This window comes from Hylobates moloch, unplaced genomic scaffold (genome assembly GCF_009828535.3).
Source record: "Hylobates moloch isolate HMO894 unplaced genomic scaffold, HMol_V3 SCAFFOLD_7, whole genome shotgun sequence".
NCBI lineage: Eukaryota > Metazoa > Chordata > Mammalia > Primates > Hylobatidae > Hylobates > Hylobates moloch.
Genome location: NW_026652282.1, coordinates 13,773,804 through 13,790,719, shown reverse-complemented (window position 1 = coordinate 13,790,719; position 16,916 = coordinate 13,773,804). Strand labels below are relative to the sequence as shown.

Genomic DNA, 16,916 nt, shown 5'->3' with positions numbered 1-16,916 from the left:
AAAAAAAAAAAAAAAGAAAGAAAAAAGAAAAACAGTAAATGAGATGCCATTAAAATGAACAAAAAAATGAATAGGATCACTCATATTTTGCAAAGAAAAGCAAAAAAAGCAGAGGAGACCTGGGTGGTTCTGGCCATTTTCTTAAGCTTCATACAACGATAAACATAGGTGATAAAGCATTTTAAAATATACCATCACTGAGTTTGATAGAGTTTTATGGGTTCTTTCATGTTTTCTGTTAGAACTATATAATTATTATTTAAGATTAATCCCACAAGCTCTGGAAATGATGTGCAATTTTTGTTTAGTTGAAGCGTATATGACGGATTCTTCCCTTGTTCCTGTATAAATGCATGCTGACAGTCTCCATAAAAGTCCAGGAAGAAACATGGGGCTCATTGGCACTCTTTTTTATAGATTCTCCTCTACTGAATAAGCAGGTCAAAAGAAGCCATTGGCAGTAGGAAAGGAATCAAGAGATTACTTCTTTCCTGGTAACATACTTTTAGCTCAGGGCTTTCAGATGTCTAAAAATTATGTCAGTGACTTTTTTTTTTTTTTTTTGAGATGGAGTCTCGCTCTGTCACCCAGGCTAGAGTACAGTGGCACAATCTTGGCTCACTGCAACCTCTGCCTCCCAGGTTCAAGTTATTCTCCTGCCTTGGCCTCCCTAGTAGCTGTGACTACAGGTGTGCGCCACCACATCTGTCTAATTTTTGTATTTTTAATACATGGGGTTTCACCATGTTGGTCAGGCTGGTCTCAAACTCCTGACCTCCAATGATCCACCTGCCTTGGACTCCCAAAGTGCTGAGATTACAGGTGTGAGCCACCACACCCAGCCGTTATGTCAGTGACTTTTGAAATAGTCTGTGAAACACTTGGAGACCTACAAAAGTGACTTACCAAATAAGGAGTCATGGCATGTCCCACAGGTTCCATGGCCACATGGCATCAAAACAATAAAACAGTACTAGTCATGACCCCCAAACAGAAAACTCAGTGTGGGTATGGGAGATGAGGTTACCCAGGACTCTCTCCAGGGCTTGAAAGAGGACACAGTGAAAGTATTAAATATAACCCTAGAACAGAACTTGGCCCTTTGCCAGCTATTAATTCCCTTTAGAGAGAGACAAAAGCCCCATGTGTCTCCAATCCCAAGAAAAGGGGCTCCTCTATGACCCTGCGCTGCCTTGGCAATGAGAGCCATGTAGGCGTCAAGATCGCCCCCAGAATGCCAGTGCTTCTTTGCCCTGATTCAGGAGAAACGGAAAGAACAGACAAGACAAGACAAGACAAGACAAGACAAGACAAGACGAGGGAGAGAATGAGATGGACACAGAGAGACACCAAAGAGAAAAGAAGAGTTTCCCATGCTCCTCAACTGCAAGCTAATTCCTGGGACCCATGAGAGTCTTCCAAGCATCTAAGGAAGGGCAGCAGGCTAGAGTTACAGCCTGCAGTAGGCAGAAAGCAGGTATTGTTAGCAAAATCCAAGTCCAGAAATTAGTAGGTTTTGCTCTCTGAACTCTCCCCTTCATATATTTTATGTGGACATTTGAAGAAGATCCCAGAATGGGTCACTCTTCCCCCAACATGTTTACCTGTCACTTAGCAGCAGCCACAAACTTGGCCTCTTCCCTTTGGTTGAGTTCCTATTCTCTCACTATTTAACACAGAAAATGACAGACTTTTTATTTAAGAGAGTCAGAGGCCCCGAGACTGACTTAGATAAGACATTTGCCACTTTGAATCTGGTGTCATCATGAGGAAAGGGCTAGACAAGATAATCTAAGGCCTTTTTCAGATCTAATCACAAAATTTATACTCTACTAATAAGTAATTAAAGTTTCTTTAGACACTGCTCCCTCTTGCTAATAATCACCCATGACTAAGCTCTCATTTCTTTAACAGCCCTTCCCTAAAAAGTGAGAAAGGCTGTTGAAAGCACCAGCTGTTTCTGGGGCCTCTCAATGAGCACTATACTTCCATGAATAATGGAAATCAGACCAGTGCCCACTTGCCTTTGAAAAGGGCAAGACACACTATTAATTTTTCTACTCTCCCAAAGGAATTAATACACGTTATACTCACCATGACTCTTTCCCATCTAAAGGGTCCAAAACAATAATTTGAGCGAGACTGTTTTATTAAGGAGAAATATAACAGTTCTAACCTTCTGATATGCTAGAATATTCTATATCTTCATCTGATTGTAGTTACATGGGTGTATACATAAACAAAAATTCATCAAGCATACATTTAAGGTGACAACACTTTGCACATTTCACTGCATGTAATTTTTTTACTTTTTTTTTTTTCTTTTTTTTTTTCTGAGACAGAGTCTCACTCTTTCTCCCAGGCTGGAGTGCAGTGGCGCTATCTCGGCTCACTGCAAGCTCCGCCTCCCGGGTTCACGCCATTCTCCTGCCTCAGCCTCCAAAGTAGCTGGGACTACAGGCACCCACCACCATGCCCGGCTAATTTTTTTCTTCGTATTTTCTAGTAGAGACGGGGTTTCACCATGTTAGCCAGGATGGTCTCGATCTCCCAACCTCACGATCCACCCGCCTCGGCCTCCCAAAATGCTGGGATTACAGGCGTGAGCCACCGTGCCCGGCTAATTTTTTGACTTTTAAATTAGGTATAAGAGTTCTATTCCACTCCATTGCCCAGGGCCACCCAGAGACACTGGGGTATGCCTAAAAATGCCAAGTTAACACTTGGCTCTACAGGATCTTCCTCTTCATTTTATACCAGCTGTGAGGTTCAGTACTTGCCTATTTCACAACTGTCATGAAAGGGTAAGTGACTTTGGTTCAAATCCATCCAGATGGTATAGAATGAGAAAAACAGGTAATACACACTTACCCAGATCAGCCCTATTCCTCACATTATGAGATGTGAAAGTCTAACAGCAGTTAAAGAACAATAACTGTAAATACCAAGGACTCCCCAAAGTATCTGGACACCATTTCAAGAAACAAGTTTTTTACACAGCCTGGAGGAAAAGTACTTAAGGTTTACAATTGATGGTGAGGCCTTACCTGCCTGCAGGTATTCTGGCTGCAGAGTTGGAGGCAGGCCCTCAGGCAATGGGTAGCCGTTCTTCCGAGCCACAATGAGATGAAACGCAGCACAGAACTCAGGAAGGGTCAGGGCTCCATCACAGTCAGCATCACTAAGCTCCCTAAATGAAACAAATGTCATGAGTACCTACCATGGGGCTTACAGAACAAGTTACTCGGCCCAAACATGCCAATAAAACTCGCAGACTCTGTGGTGATGGCCCTGCCAGATACCCAAACTCTCCTAGCCAAATCCATTTGAAATCTCTGGGAGCCACTCCGAGGAAGAAAAATGCCGATTGATGGGATCAGCATCAGTAGCATTTTACAAATAAAAATTTAAATTATTCAGGTTCCCTAGTTGGTGTGTCTTACAGCACTGAGGACATAGGACAAGAAACTATGGCACAGAAATAAAAATGATACCCAGAAGTCCACAGTCATTCAGTAAATGCAGGCTGCATGGGGTGAAAAGCCCTGGACATGGTGTTCAAAACAGGCAGAGGAAGGGTGGCCCCAGGCATTTTATAGTTGTCCCAGCCATTACGCAGTTTACCTGGAGCACAGAAATAAGCTCTTTGTTTTTCAGCTTTAAGGGAAAACCTTGAACTTTTCAAGTCACGTAAATTTTTGTACCAAACTGTTCTTTGCTTGAGAACTCCCTCCTGGGAAAATACAAGTAAGCTCAATAAAAAATGGAATGAATTATGTTTTAGGATAAAACTAGTAACTAAAGAAGACTGGAACCAGATAAGACAAAAAGGAAGAAAGGGGGAGTCTTAAACAGGCTTAACTTCAGTCATTATTTCCCACTAAAAGGCACAGACCTATTTACTCAGCACAAAAGAAACTTACTTGCCAAAGTATTCTATCTAAGACCCCATAAGCTTAACCATCTCTTAGGTAGATAGGGACAAGTGTACTTGTGTTAGGACAAGCATAGAGATAAGACATATACAAAATTATTCTAGAAAGGTATTACTATTTGAAAGAAAATATATTTCTAAGGTAAGCTCCATAACTTTCCTTTAGACCATTCACATCCTCCTCCTCCAATTTCGAATGCACTGGGGCCCTGAAATAGCTGTTCCCCAGAGTGAGGGGTCAGGAAACTGCTTCATATGCTGGATCGAAAGAATACCATTCAGCTTTCATAGGCGTGTCTCAACAAAAAGATAGGAGGCCTCATGCCAATAATGTTTAGACTGGGAATTCTGCCAAAACAAATGGTATTCTTTTCAAAATGATAATTTCTTTTTTCTTCCCTAGCCAGAAAATCTAATATAAGGGCCGGGCATGGTGGCTCCTGCCTGTAATCCCAGCGCTTTCAGAAGCCAAGGCGGGAGGATTGCCTGAGGCAAGGAGTTCAAGACCAGCCTGGTCAACATAGCAAGACCCTGTCTCTAGAAAAAAATGAAAAGCTAGCTGGGAGGCTAAGGTAGGAGGATTGCTTGAGCTTAGGAGTCAGAGGCTGCAATGAGCTATAATCATGTCACTGCACTCCAGCTTGGGTGACAGAGTGAGCCCTCATCTCCAAAAAAACAAACAAACAAACAAACAAAAAACAAAACAAAAACAAAACTAATATAAGGCTTGTAAAAACAAAAAAAAAATTATGCCAGAGTATATATTGTTGAAGAACCTAAATCCAGCTCAGAATCACAGATACACTGACACGCATGAGTATTATTGGAGTAGTTTTCCAATAAGATGCACAAAACATGACAAGCAATTTTAAATCCTATCATAATTCTGTAAATCCTCATGCAAAAAGCTTTATATAAACATTCCAATGTTTTTAATTATATATTTATAGCAGTGCGATCTCCCGCCCAGTTTTGGGGAAGAACTAGCCCACACACAGCCGAGAGTTTACAGCAGCACCGAGCATTTTCATGAATGCAAATAGAGCCATCTGGACCATCCCAGCACAGCCCTTCTGGAACCAGAGGGCATAAAGGTGCGGTGGATACCACAGCTGCAAGTCTGAATTAGGGCCCAACTGATAAACACCAGCCAAATTTACAAAGCTCAGAGGCAGCTAGAATAGTCAAACCTAACCTAACTCCAAAATATTCCTCAACCTTCTGTTCACTCAGCCTTATAAAATATAAAAAATAGTTTGTCAAGCTCCTCTGGTTACTTGTATCACACCTAGTAGAAAAGTCTGAAAATGAAATCTACAGGATGGTAAGTCTCATGTGCCCACAATTGCCTAGACTGAAAAGGGATTGAGATGGGGATAATAATTAGAAAATTACTTTAAAATAATAGTTAACACTCATAGTGCTTAATATGTGCCAGACATTGTTCACTGTGCTTTTCATATAACATTTAATTTTCACAGCAACAAAAATCTGAGTTGTATTCACTCTTGTAGTCTGTTAAAAACATCATTCAAAACATAAGACTTTAAAAAATGCAAAGGTAGGAACTAAAGGATGAGTTATGGATGATGGTATGAATGTCATATGGCATTAATTGTACTTACCATATATAGGAGAGTTCTGGAATGGAAAGCTTTGATTTGGTGAAGAAGTTCTTGGCCACAGAACCTGTCAAGTGCCATTGTTTAAATAAACCATTAATTACTCAGCTAGAGTAGCTTTTACATTTATATACAAATGAATCACAATTTTTTCATACAGCAATCTCTTCTGTATAACCACAAACATATTTATTCCTCAAAGCAATTATGAATCATGGGACCAAAAGCAACACATGAATAGCTTTTTTAAAAATATGTAAATTACAATAGGGCAAAAGAAGCAATAACATAATGCTCATGAAAGATGCAAATCACATAAATTAGTTTCTGCTTCATTTTTACCAAAATCTGCAAAATTTTTCCAAAAATTTAAAAGACGAATTTCAAAACTTTGAACAAATTTGGCAGATTTCAAACAGAAATTTCAAATAGAAAAGTAATAGAAAACTGACCAAAAAGAAGAAAATTAATACCATTGATCACACCACACAGAGATAAGACAGACATCTTGGGAAAGCTTTTGGTGAGATTTAAGAATTCCTAGTGGCATTTTGAGAAACTTATCCAGGAATCTTTCTTCCTTCATTGTTGATTTACCTGTATCAATTGAAATCAGGCAATTATTCCACTTTACATGTTACATAACTGCAAGACCCAGCTGTACTTGAAATGTTAGACCTTACTGAGATTGAATTTGAATGCTTTCACCTCCCAATACAGTTTGATCTAGCAATTCCACTCCTAGGTATGTATTCAAGAGAAATAAAAATATATGTTCACATAAAAACTGGTACACAAATATTCAAATCAGCATTATTCTTAATACTCCAAAAGTGGAAGAACACCATATGCCTATCAACTGATGAGTGGATAAATAAAATGGGATATACTGATATAATGGAATTATTCAGCAATAAAAAGGAATGAAATTCTGGTACATACAACATGAATCAGCATTTAAAACATTATGCTAACTGTTGGTGGGAATTAGTACAACCACTATGGAGAACAGTTTGGAAGTTCCTCACAAAACTACAATTAGAGCTACCATATGACCCAGCAATCCCACTACTGGGTATATACCTAAAAGAAAGGAAATCAGTATATCAAAGAAATATGTGCACTCCTATATTTGTTGCAGCACTGTTTACAATAGCTGAGATTTGGAGGCAACCTATGTGTCCATCAACAGATGAATAAAATGTGGTATGTATACACAGTGGGGTACTATTCAGCCATTAAAAAGATAATGAGATCCAATCATTTGCAACAACATGGATGGAAATGGAGATCATTATGTTAAGTGAAATAAGTCAGTCACAGAAAGACAAACATCGCATGTTCTCACTTATTTGTGGGATCTAAAAATCAAAACAATTGAATTCATGGACATAGAGAGTAGAAGGAAGGTTACCAGAGGCTGTGAGGGGTAGTGGCGGGGAGAGAGTAGGGGCGAGGCAGGGGATTGCTAATGGGTACAGAAAACTAGTTAGAAAGAATGAATAAGATCTACTACTTGATAGCACAATAGGGTAACTATAGTCAATAACTTAATTGTATATTTTAAATAACTTAAAGAATGTAATTGGATTGTTTGTAACTCAAAGGATAAATGCTTGAGGGGATGGATACCCCACTTACCATGATGTGATTATTATGCATTGCATGCCTGTATCAAAACGTCTCACATACCCCATAAACATATACACCTATGTACCCACACAAATGTTTTAATTTAAAAAAACTAAAACATTATGCTAAATGAAAGAGACACAAAAGACCACATATTATGAGATTCCTTTTCTAGAAAAAGGGATACGTTCTGAGAAATGCATCAAGAGGTGATTTCCTCATTGTGCGAACAGCACAGGGTGTACTTACACAAACCTAGATGGTATAGCCTACTATACACCTAGGCTAGATGGTAGAACCTACTGCTCCTAGGCTACAAACCTGTACAGCATGTTCCTGTACTGAATACTATAGGCAGCTGGGACACAATAGTAACTATTTGTGTATCTAAACACAACTAAATATAGAAAACAGCCTGGGCAACATAGAGACCTCCTCTCTACAAAAAAAACTACAAAAAAATTAGCCAGGCAAGGCATAGTGATGTGCATCTGTAGTCCCAGCTACTAGGGAGGCTGAGGTGGGAGGATCACTTGAGCCCAGGAGGTCAAGGCTGCAGTGAGCCGAGATCACATCACTGCACTCCAGCCTAGGCACAGAGTAAGACCCTGTCTCAAAAAAAAAAAAAAAAAGAAGAAGAAAGAAATAAAAAAAAAACATAGAAAAGGCACAGTAAAAATACGGTATAAAAGATGAAAAATGGTTCACCTTTATAGGGCCCTTACCATGAATGGAGCTTGCAGGACTGGAAGTTGCTCTGGGTAAGTCAGAGAGTGAGTGGTGAGTGAATGTGAAGGCCTAGGACATTACTGTACACTACTGTAGACTTTATAAATACTGCACACTCAGGCTACACTAAATTTACCAAAAAAAATTCCTTTCATCAATAATAAATTAACCTTAGGGTGTAAGTTTTTACTTCATAAACTTTAAAATTTATTTTAACCTTCTTGACTCCATTGTAATAACACTTGGCTTAAAACAAAAACACACTGTACCATTTTAAAATAAAGAGTGTAGTCAAACTGTTTGCAACTTAATAGATAAATGGTTGAGGAAATGGATACCCCATTCTTCATGATGTGCTTATTTCATATTGTGTGCCTGTATCAAAACATCTCATGTACCCCATAAATATATACACCTATGTACCCACAAAAATTTAAAAATTTAAAAAAATTACACAGCTGTGCAAAAATATTTTCTTTCTTTGTATCTTTATTCTATTATTCTATTTTTAAAATTTTTAATTTTTTTACCATTTAAACTTTTTGGTTAAAAACTGAAACACAAACACTTATAAACTTTTTAGTTAAAAACTGAAACACAAACACTTATCAGCCTAGACCTTCACAAGGTCAGGACCATCAATAACACTGTCTTCCACCTCTATACTGTGGAGGTGACTAGAAGAAGACAATAACCCACAGGGAGCTGCCACCTCCTAGGATGACAATGCCTTCTTCTGGAATACCTCCTGAAGTTCCTGCCTGAGGCTGTTTTACAGGTAACTTTTTTTTTTATACATAAGTAAGAGTATACTCTAAAATAACAGTAAAAGTATAGCATAATAAAAGGCCAAGTATGGTGGCTCACGCCTGCAATCCCAGCACTTTGGGAGGCTGAGGCAGGTGGATCATGAGGTCAGGGGTTTGAGAGCAGCCTGGCCAACATGGTGAAACCCCATCTCTACCAAAAATACAAAAATTAGCCAGGTGTGGGGCATGCGCCTGTAGTCCCAGCTACTCGGGAGGCTGAGGCGGAAGAATCACTTGAACCTGGGAGGCGGAGGCTGCAGTGAGCCGAGATCGCACCATTGCACTCCAGCCTGGGCGACAGAGCAAGACTCCATCTCAAAAAAAAAAAAAAAAAGAAAAAGAAAAAAAGTATAGCATAATAAATACATAATAAGCTAATAATAGCCATTTATTATTAAGTATTATATACTGTACATAATCATATGTACTAGGCTTTTATACGACTGGTAGCACAGGTTTGTTTTCACCAGCATCATCACATTTATGTGAGCACTGCCTTGTGCTACAACATCATGATGGCTACGGCATCCCCAGGTGATGAATGGAGCTGGAATTTTTCAGCTCCGTGATACTGTTATGGGACCACAATCATTGACTGACTGAAACAACCTTATGTGTTAACTGTAGGTAAGAGAAAATCACTGGGGCTATGTGATAGGTACACAGAGGTTTGTTGTACCAGCCAGTCTAGTTGTGTCTATATCTGAAATTCTGCAAGATACAAAAGTTAAAAGAAAACAAAAACATTTCTAACAAGTACCTGTTTGTATTTGGCTAAATATTTGCATATGTCGTGAAGAAACTCACATGAGCACGGGGTAAGGTTAGCAAGTGGTCAAATCGTGCAATATGGGTTTCTGCATATTTTCCTTAATCACGACGTCAACATTAATTTGTTGTATCTGTACTATTCTGCCGTCAATACAGCCATTACCACCAATCAGTAAATGATGTTTGCAATTACTTATACAAGTATATTTCAATTATGTGCCTCATTTCACAAGATAAAACTAATCTTTGCCCATACTTCAATATGGCAGGTTACAATTATTAAGGACATACTGTTATTCTTCAAACTTTAAAGTCTAAAAAGAAAGCTTTATGAATTTTTCTTCTAGACTCTACTGTTTCACTGTTAGTCTTTCAGCCTGGTAAAATGTAGCCATGCTGGCATTAAACCAGTTCCTCTCAGCTTGAATTTTACATGAGAACTCAACAGAAATCTATATACCTGAAGACAACCCAGAAGAACTGACAAGCAGGAAAGCACTGGCCAATTTTCCTCCCCCATTTTAATTTCTCTCAGAAAAACTGGAGGACAAACATTTGAGCCAAAGAAAACGAGCCTGAGTTTGAAGTTTGAAGGCACATATAACATAAAAAGACTTGTGACACCAGCTCCTTAGGAGGCCACATTCTGTCCTTGCCCGAGCTCTAATATAACGAGGAAGCAATGAGAGGTGGCCCCTTGGGGCAACACACTAGCATTTCAAGAACTTATCAGCCTCAGCTGATAAGGTGCAGGGTCTGGGCCAAGCTGCCCCCAAATTCCCACTTAAGCCCTTTGAAATGGAAATATAATTTTCCAAACGTCATTGGCAACTGTTTTTCTGCATGGTTTACATCTGATAAGAAATTCGACTTTAGATGAAAAACAAACTGAAATCACAGAAGGCTGCCATACTCATTTTGCGTGAATGATTTCTCAAGATGGTGGCTGTGATTCTGGTGAGAGTGATGCCTGGGGAGCCCACATTCTTACCTGAAATGAAAGAGCTTGGGTCTGGCTGAAGGGATCGGAACTGATTGACATAGTACTCGCGCTGTTCTTCTGTTATCCTCCAGGGTTCGTCAGGGTAACTGCTGTTATCCTGTAGTTCTCTCTCCACTGAAAAGGACTTTAAGAATAAATTAAAAAGTAAATGCTCAGAGAACCTGTCTTTAGTGAGAAGTAGAAAAATTAAACACCAATAAAAGTTATCATGTGTTATGCTTAATTTTTTTCCTCAGGTGAAGAAATTTAACTGCCTCATAACTAGAATCTAACTAGAACAGAAACTTAAGGGCAGACATCATGCTTTATATATTTTTTGTATTCTTCAAAGTTAACAGGACTGAGGCATGAAATACTGAATACTCAGTAAGTGACAAAAATTTCTAATTGTAATAAAGGGTTAAAAAAGATGATCATTCTTATTTTCCACTATTCCTCACATTTTCATTCTTTCAGATTAGCTGAGTGGATAGTAAAATAATCTGGATTCTTTTTAAACGACAAAAAAGAAACTAGAACAGCTACAACCACATCTTTTTTACTGTTGCCGTTACGCTGAAACGCTGTATAAATCCAGGAATCAAAAGCTCCAATTCAAATCCCACATTTCCAGCTCCTACCTGAGTGGCAAGTCGGGACCACTGAACCTCTCATTCGGCATTTCTGAATTACAGATAATGTTTAGTAACAGAGCTGGGTGGTGAGAACAGCTGTTATGGTACCACAATAAACAGGGTAACAAGGGGTGCATCAGACCTGCCACTAGAGGGCATGCAAGTCAAATTTGAGGATTTAAGAGCCTAGAAAACCAGGGAAGTAGTGTGGGAGAAAACAAAGCTAAGGTAGGCATTGGCGGACGAAGGGAAATGTTGATGCTAGGAGGCGTGGGCCTTCGTTCTATGCCTCCCATGAACCCTAAGACTAAAGAGGTACTTGCCAAGGGCCACCTTCACAGGACCAAGAGGTGAACACAAGAAGGATGAGGCTTGGCTGGGCACAGTGGCTCACGCAAGTAATCCCAGCACTTTGAGAGGCCGAGGCAGGCGGATCACGAGGTCAGGAGTTCAAGACCAGCCTGGCCGACACGATGAAACCCCCATCTCTACTAAAAATACAAGAATTAGCTGGGCATGGTGGTGCGTGCCTATAATCTCAGCTACTCGGGAGGCTAAGGCAAGAGAATCACTTGAACCTGGGAAGCGGAGGTTGAACCTGGGAGCGGAGGTCGCACCATTGCACTCCAGCCTGGGCAACAGAGTGAGACTCTGTCTCAAAAAAAAAAAAAAAAAGTAAAAAAAAAAAAAATGAGGCTTTATGACAAAAGGAGGCTAGGAAAGAAGGGGAGGGGTATTGCTGCTAAAGAGCCATCAAGGTGCCTGCTTCTGAACACACTGTCAAGGAGGGAATTAATCATTGGGCGGGCAATTCCACCCACTAACCCTAGAAAAGACAGCCGGCCATCTCCTCCCCTTCCCCACACCCATGCACACACCATTCCAGGAATTAATTCTTCCCAGGAACGCCTGTCTCCCCTCTGACAATGTTCAGAGAAAGGAGACTAGAAAATGTTGAGCTACTGTAAAACCTTGAGATGTCACCTCTGAAGTAAAATATGTATTACTTTGATATCTCACACCTTGGGTTAAGGGTGCTTTGGGAAGGCCAGGACAATGAGATGAAATACTACCTGTAGAATGGATATTTCCAGAAGTGCTGAGTGAGAATGCACCCAGCAAACAGGCTATTCCTCAAAGTCATTTGGGTCCTTTAGTCAGAAGGAAGGTTACATAAAGAGGTTGAGAGCTGTAGGGTTGTTAGTCATTGGTAATAAGTGTATCATTTTCATACTAGATGAGTTTCTACTAAATGTAAATCAAACCATTCTTAAATGTTCAAGAAGTCATTATCCATTAGTTAATACCTTAAATTTCACAGAATGCTTTGATATGTACAAAGCATTTCACACACTCCTACTTGTTTGAGCACCTCAAGACTTTGGAGATGTAAGTGGGTATTAATTATTATACTTTTTCCGAGCTCAGGGAACTTACCAATATCCCTTAGTGAACCCCTGCAGACAGCAAATAATGACCATCTTTTTTTAATCTCTTATTCAAAGGCAGGATTTTGTATAACGGGATTTTTTTTAACTGGGTTGCATCTATCTGAATTTTTTTCAAAAACCTCTTATTATTATAAAAATAAACAGGCCCAGAGCAGTGGCTCACACGTGTAACCCCAGAACTTTGGGAGGCTGAGGTGGGTGGATCACCTGAGGTCAGGAGTTCAAGACCAACCTAGCCAACATGGTGAAACCCCGTCTCTACTTAAAAAAAAAAATACAAAAAATTAGCCAGGTGTGGTGGTGGGTGCCTGTAATCCCAGCTACTCGGGAGGCTGAGGCAGGAGAATCACTTGAACCTGGGAGGTGGAGGCTGCAGTGAGCTGAGATCGCGCCATTGCACTCCAGCCTGGGCAACAAGAGCAAAACTCTGTCTCAATAAAAATAAAGCAAAAAAGATCAAAATCCAGTCCAAGCACCAAACAACCAAACAGACCACACAACCTTCCAAAATGCTCCCACCAAATTCCAAAGCCATGCCCTAGCAGCACTTTCTGAATGAGCCCAGATGTCTGATCAGGTTCCGTTGGTAGAACATAGGGTGGAGGATGTCAGCTTGAATTGGATTAGATTACTGGCCATGATATAATGTGGAGAACTCATAGGAGCACTGCCCTCCAGGTCAGCCCTGACAGAAATGGCCGGAGCAAAGGAACCTAAAAGCTAGGCATGGGCAGGAGAGACAAGAACAGACACCTATGAGTCAACGATTTGGTGGCAAAGATGATTCGTGAAGAAGGTGGGATGTGGGTCAGAAGCTCCGTCCCACCACTTCCCAGCGAATGAAGACACAGAAATCTCCATGCTGGGCAGCTCTTATCACAGCTGCAGCTGCTTCCACATAGCTGCTGCGGTCAAAAAGGAGCCCAGAGTCGGTTTCCTTGACCATCACCATTCTGTTTGCTATAACTGATCTGTAACATTTTGCGAAAATACGGTTCCATTGAAAAAAAAGAAAAAGAGAAGAAATCTCCAAGTTGGATGTTGGGTCTGCTGCATTCCTGAGTCTAACATGGAAGCTGCTGCTCCCCTAGAACATGCCCTTTCCCTCCTGCTCATGAAGCTGCTGCGTAGCTGTCCCTGTCAGCCCATGTATGCTCTTTCCTCAATGCCATAACCATCTGCTTTCTAGCTCCTCTCGACATCACCTCACTCCAGCGTGGCATTAGTGGCCTCTTAGCAGGTCTCAGGTCTACTCTGACGACAGAAATCAGGAATGAACAGAAGGGGGTGATTAACTCCTCTGCTTAAAAGCCTGCAGAGATGACCTGCTGCCTAACAGAAAAGTCCACCTCCTCCACCTGGCCTTCAGAAGCCTTGCACCCCAGCCTCCTCTCAGCAGGCTTTCCAACTGCACATGCTCACTCCTCAGGGGTAAGATGTTTGTCTTCTTCCCAGAACACTCTTCCCCTGCTCAAATCCTCCAATGTACCTGCCATACCCACGGCCATGACAGACGGCACCGCTCGTTCCCATGCTCTGCTGCAAAGGTGGGCCTGGCAGCTTTGTATGGGCACCATGACCCACCTCACGCCTGGCATCACCTGAGTGGGAGTAAGGGTTCGTGGGCACACAGTATACTGGCCTTTGGGATGCTCTGACAAGGGCTTAGGTCAGATGCTCATTCTTGGGAATGTGGATGAGAAATATCAAGGCCAATGAGCAGAGAAAGTAGACCCTAAACAGATGCTCAGTGGGGCTGTGGTATAGACAAAGGGTAGGTGGGGCTTAAAGTTATGAGGGCGCCAGAACCAAGCATCAGCACAAACTGGGAGGTAGGTACAGACAGGACACAAAGCCGGGGGGCAACAAAGGCTGCAGAAGCCTAAAGATAAGTGGACAGTGGAGCAAACTTAACGCAACCAGGGCAAGGCCTGTTAACAGCAGAACAAGCATGAACAGCCAAGAACTCCCACCCCTACAGACCAGTGGGCCACTCCTTGGCTCTCATTTCTTAGATTCCCATGAGAACCCCAACTCCTCTTCCTTTTCAAGAAAACTTAAGTGGGCAAGGAGAGTTCCTACTCCCTAAACCTAGAAAGGCCTTAGGACAAAGGGAGAGGGCACATGAGCTCTGTGTAACCCACAGAGTGGCCCTTCTACTGGTTTGCACTAAGTGTGCTAACCTACCCCCATCTCTTTCCCCTTGCTTCTCGCTGTATGCTTGAAATTGATTTAATAAACCAAGTGATTTGAGCATCTTAAAAAAATACGAATCTTGGCTGGGCATGTTGGCTCACACCCATAATCCCAGCACTTTGGGAGGCCAAGGCAGGCAGACCACTTGACTTTAGGAGTTTGAGACCAGCCTGGGCAACATGGCAAATCCCCATCCCTACAAAAAATATTTAAAAACTGCCAAGCATGGTGGCATGCACTTGTAGTCCCAGCTACTCAGGAGGCTGAGGTGGGAGAGTCACCTGAGCCCAGGAGGTCAAGGCTGCAGTGAGCCATGATCACACCACTGAACCCCAGCCTGGGTGACAGAGCAAGACCCTGTCTCAAAAAAATATATATGAATCTTTATGATAGTCATGGTAAGTACCACAGTTCGAACATTTAAAGTGTTCCTAAACATCTTCACCCAGGTTTCAATGTGAAGGACAGGAGCCATATCAGATACTCCTTTATCCCACCTATACTCCCTGGAAGGTACATCACAGATACTAAAAGGTAGTGTGAGCTCTACTTATTGGCAGGCTTGAGGAAGTTCAGAGGTATGTCTTGTATTGCAAGAGATGTGGAAACACTGCCCTATGATGTTCTTTGTGAAAGGAAGCCTATGAGTCTGTTTGGTAGCTCAGCACCTCTTTGTCAGTAGCTAGAGGCCATGTCACCGCAGGACCCAGATGCATGGACCCATCTCTTCTGAACCAACCCAACAATCAACTACAACAATCTTCTCAAATATCTGAAAAGTCAGTCACCTGAGAATGGCTCATTGTGAAGCCTGAAGGCACTGAGAAATGAGGGTGAATAAGCTGTGGAGCCTTAGCTTTCCAAGTAGAAGCCAGGACCAGGAAAAGCTCCACTTTTGCATGCACCCTAAAGAGGCCTCCCCCGGTCAACTCCAGCTCCAGTGGTTTTGTTGGCTGAGCAGAGATATTTGCTACTTGGTGCCAATTTTGAGCTCTGCCAGTGTTTTGTTTTTTAAATAAAAGGAGAGAGGGAGAAATCTTTCACATCTGTCTGCTTAAGCCACATACATATGGTTCATTATACAGTTTCTCTAGACACAGGAGAATTAGATTTGCTTATATTTAAAACATTCAACCCCTTGGTTTTGTTTCAAGTGAAATGCAAATATTTGGCATGGCAAGTTATTATCTCTGGGGAAAGCAGGCTGTTTATAATGAAAGACTTCAAAAGACTCATTAAAAAGTAATACTATTAATAAAATCCCAAAAGGTAACATTTACCCCTACTATCAAACTATCTTAAAAATCAAACAAAGCTAAATAATATGAATTGCAAGGAAGCATTGTTGGAGAGAACTTAAGAAGGGTGTGTGTATTGTTTCAATCATAGAACATTTCTGTTTAAAATATAAACCTACCCCGAAGGCATCCTATAAATGCTGTTTTAGAGTCCAGCCATTTCGCCTATGAGGGGTAATGATCTTTTAACAGTGTCCTGTTAGTGCCTTAGTAAACAAACTATCTAGAGTATCAAAAGCTCATACTAAGCCCACAGTGAATATCTGAGGACGCCTCCTCCGCCAAAAATATTTTGGAAATAAGACTACCACAAGGCAATTGCTGATCAAAACGATCTCGTTAGCAAAGATGTGAGAAGACTTGATTACTGTAAAGAAAAGGATAGCTAATGGGCTGGTGAGGCTACACTATAGCCCAAGTGAATATTAATTTGCCTAAAGAAAGATCATAGGAATTGGTCAGTCATGGGGCTCAGAAAAAAAAGTCACAGAGGCAAGTGGTGGCAGTGCGGATAGGTGGGATTACAGCAGACTCCTCCAATAATTCATGCTCTACTATGCCTGGTGTAGAGGTGTCACTAAGTGGCTGCCCAACCAGAAATGACATTTTCCAGCCTCCCTTGAAGTTACATGCAGCCATATGACTGAGTTGTAGCCATTGCAATGTGAGCACCAGTGGCCCACCCTACTTCCAGGCAGGACTAGTACCCTGTGGCACTCCTCTACCCTCTTTCCTATGTGCCCACTGAACAGACGACGGCAGAGTGACAGGACAGAAGGAGCTCTGGTGCATGAATCACCATGCTGAGGACAGCGGCCTGCCAAACTGTTATATTAGTGAGAAATATACCAACTTTG

General features: G+C 41.3%; 1 protein-coding gene and 1 non-coding gene across 2 annotated transcripts in view; one reads left to right on the top strand and one right to left on the bottom strand.

Annotated features, from left to right (window-relative positions):
• The window catches only part of REPS2 (RALBP1 associated Eps domain containing 2), a 204,616-nt gene that overhangs the window by 95,667 nt on the left and 92,033 nt on the right, over positions 1–16,916 (bottom strand). The window contains exons 6-8 of the mRNA XM_032757980.2: positions 10,489–10,624; positions 5,560–5,623; positions 3,048–3,190 (exon numbers count right to left, since the gene is read on the bottom strand). Coding sequence (XP_032613871.1) covers positions 3,048–3,190; positions 5,560–5,623; positions 10,489–10,624 — 343 coding nt within the window. The remainder of the gene's footprint in view (positions 1–3,047; positions 3,191–5,559; positions 5,624–10,488; positions 10,625–16,916) is intronic.
• LOC116812344 (small nucleolar RNA SNORA16B/SNORA16A family) lies at positions 13,431–13,562 on the top strand. Its single transcript, XR_004370648.1, has one exon. It is a non-coding gene; the product is annotated as a small nucleolar RNA SNORA16B/SNORA16A family (small nucleolar RNA).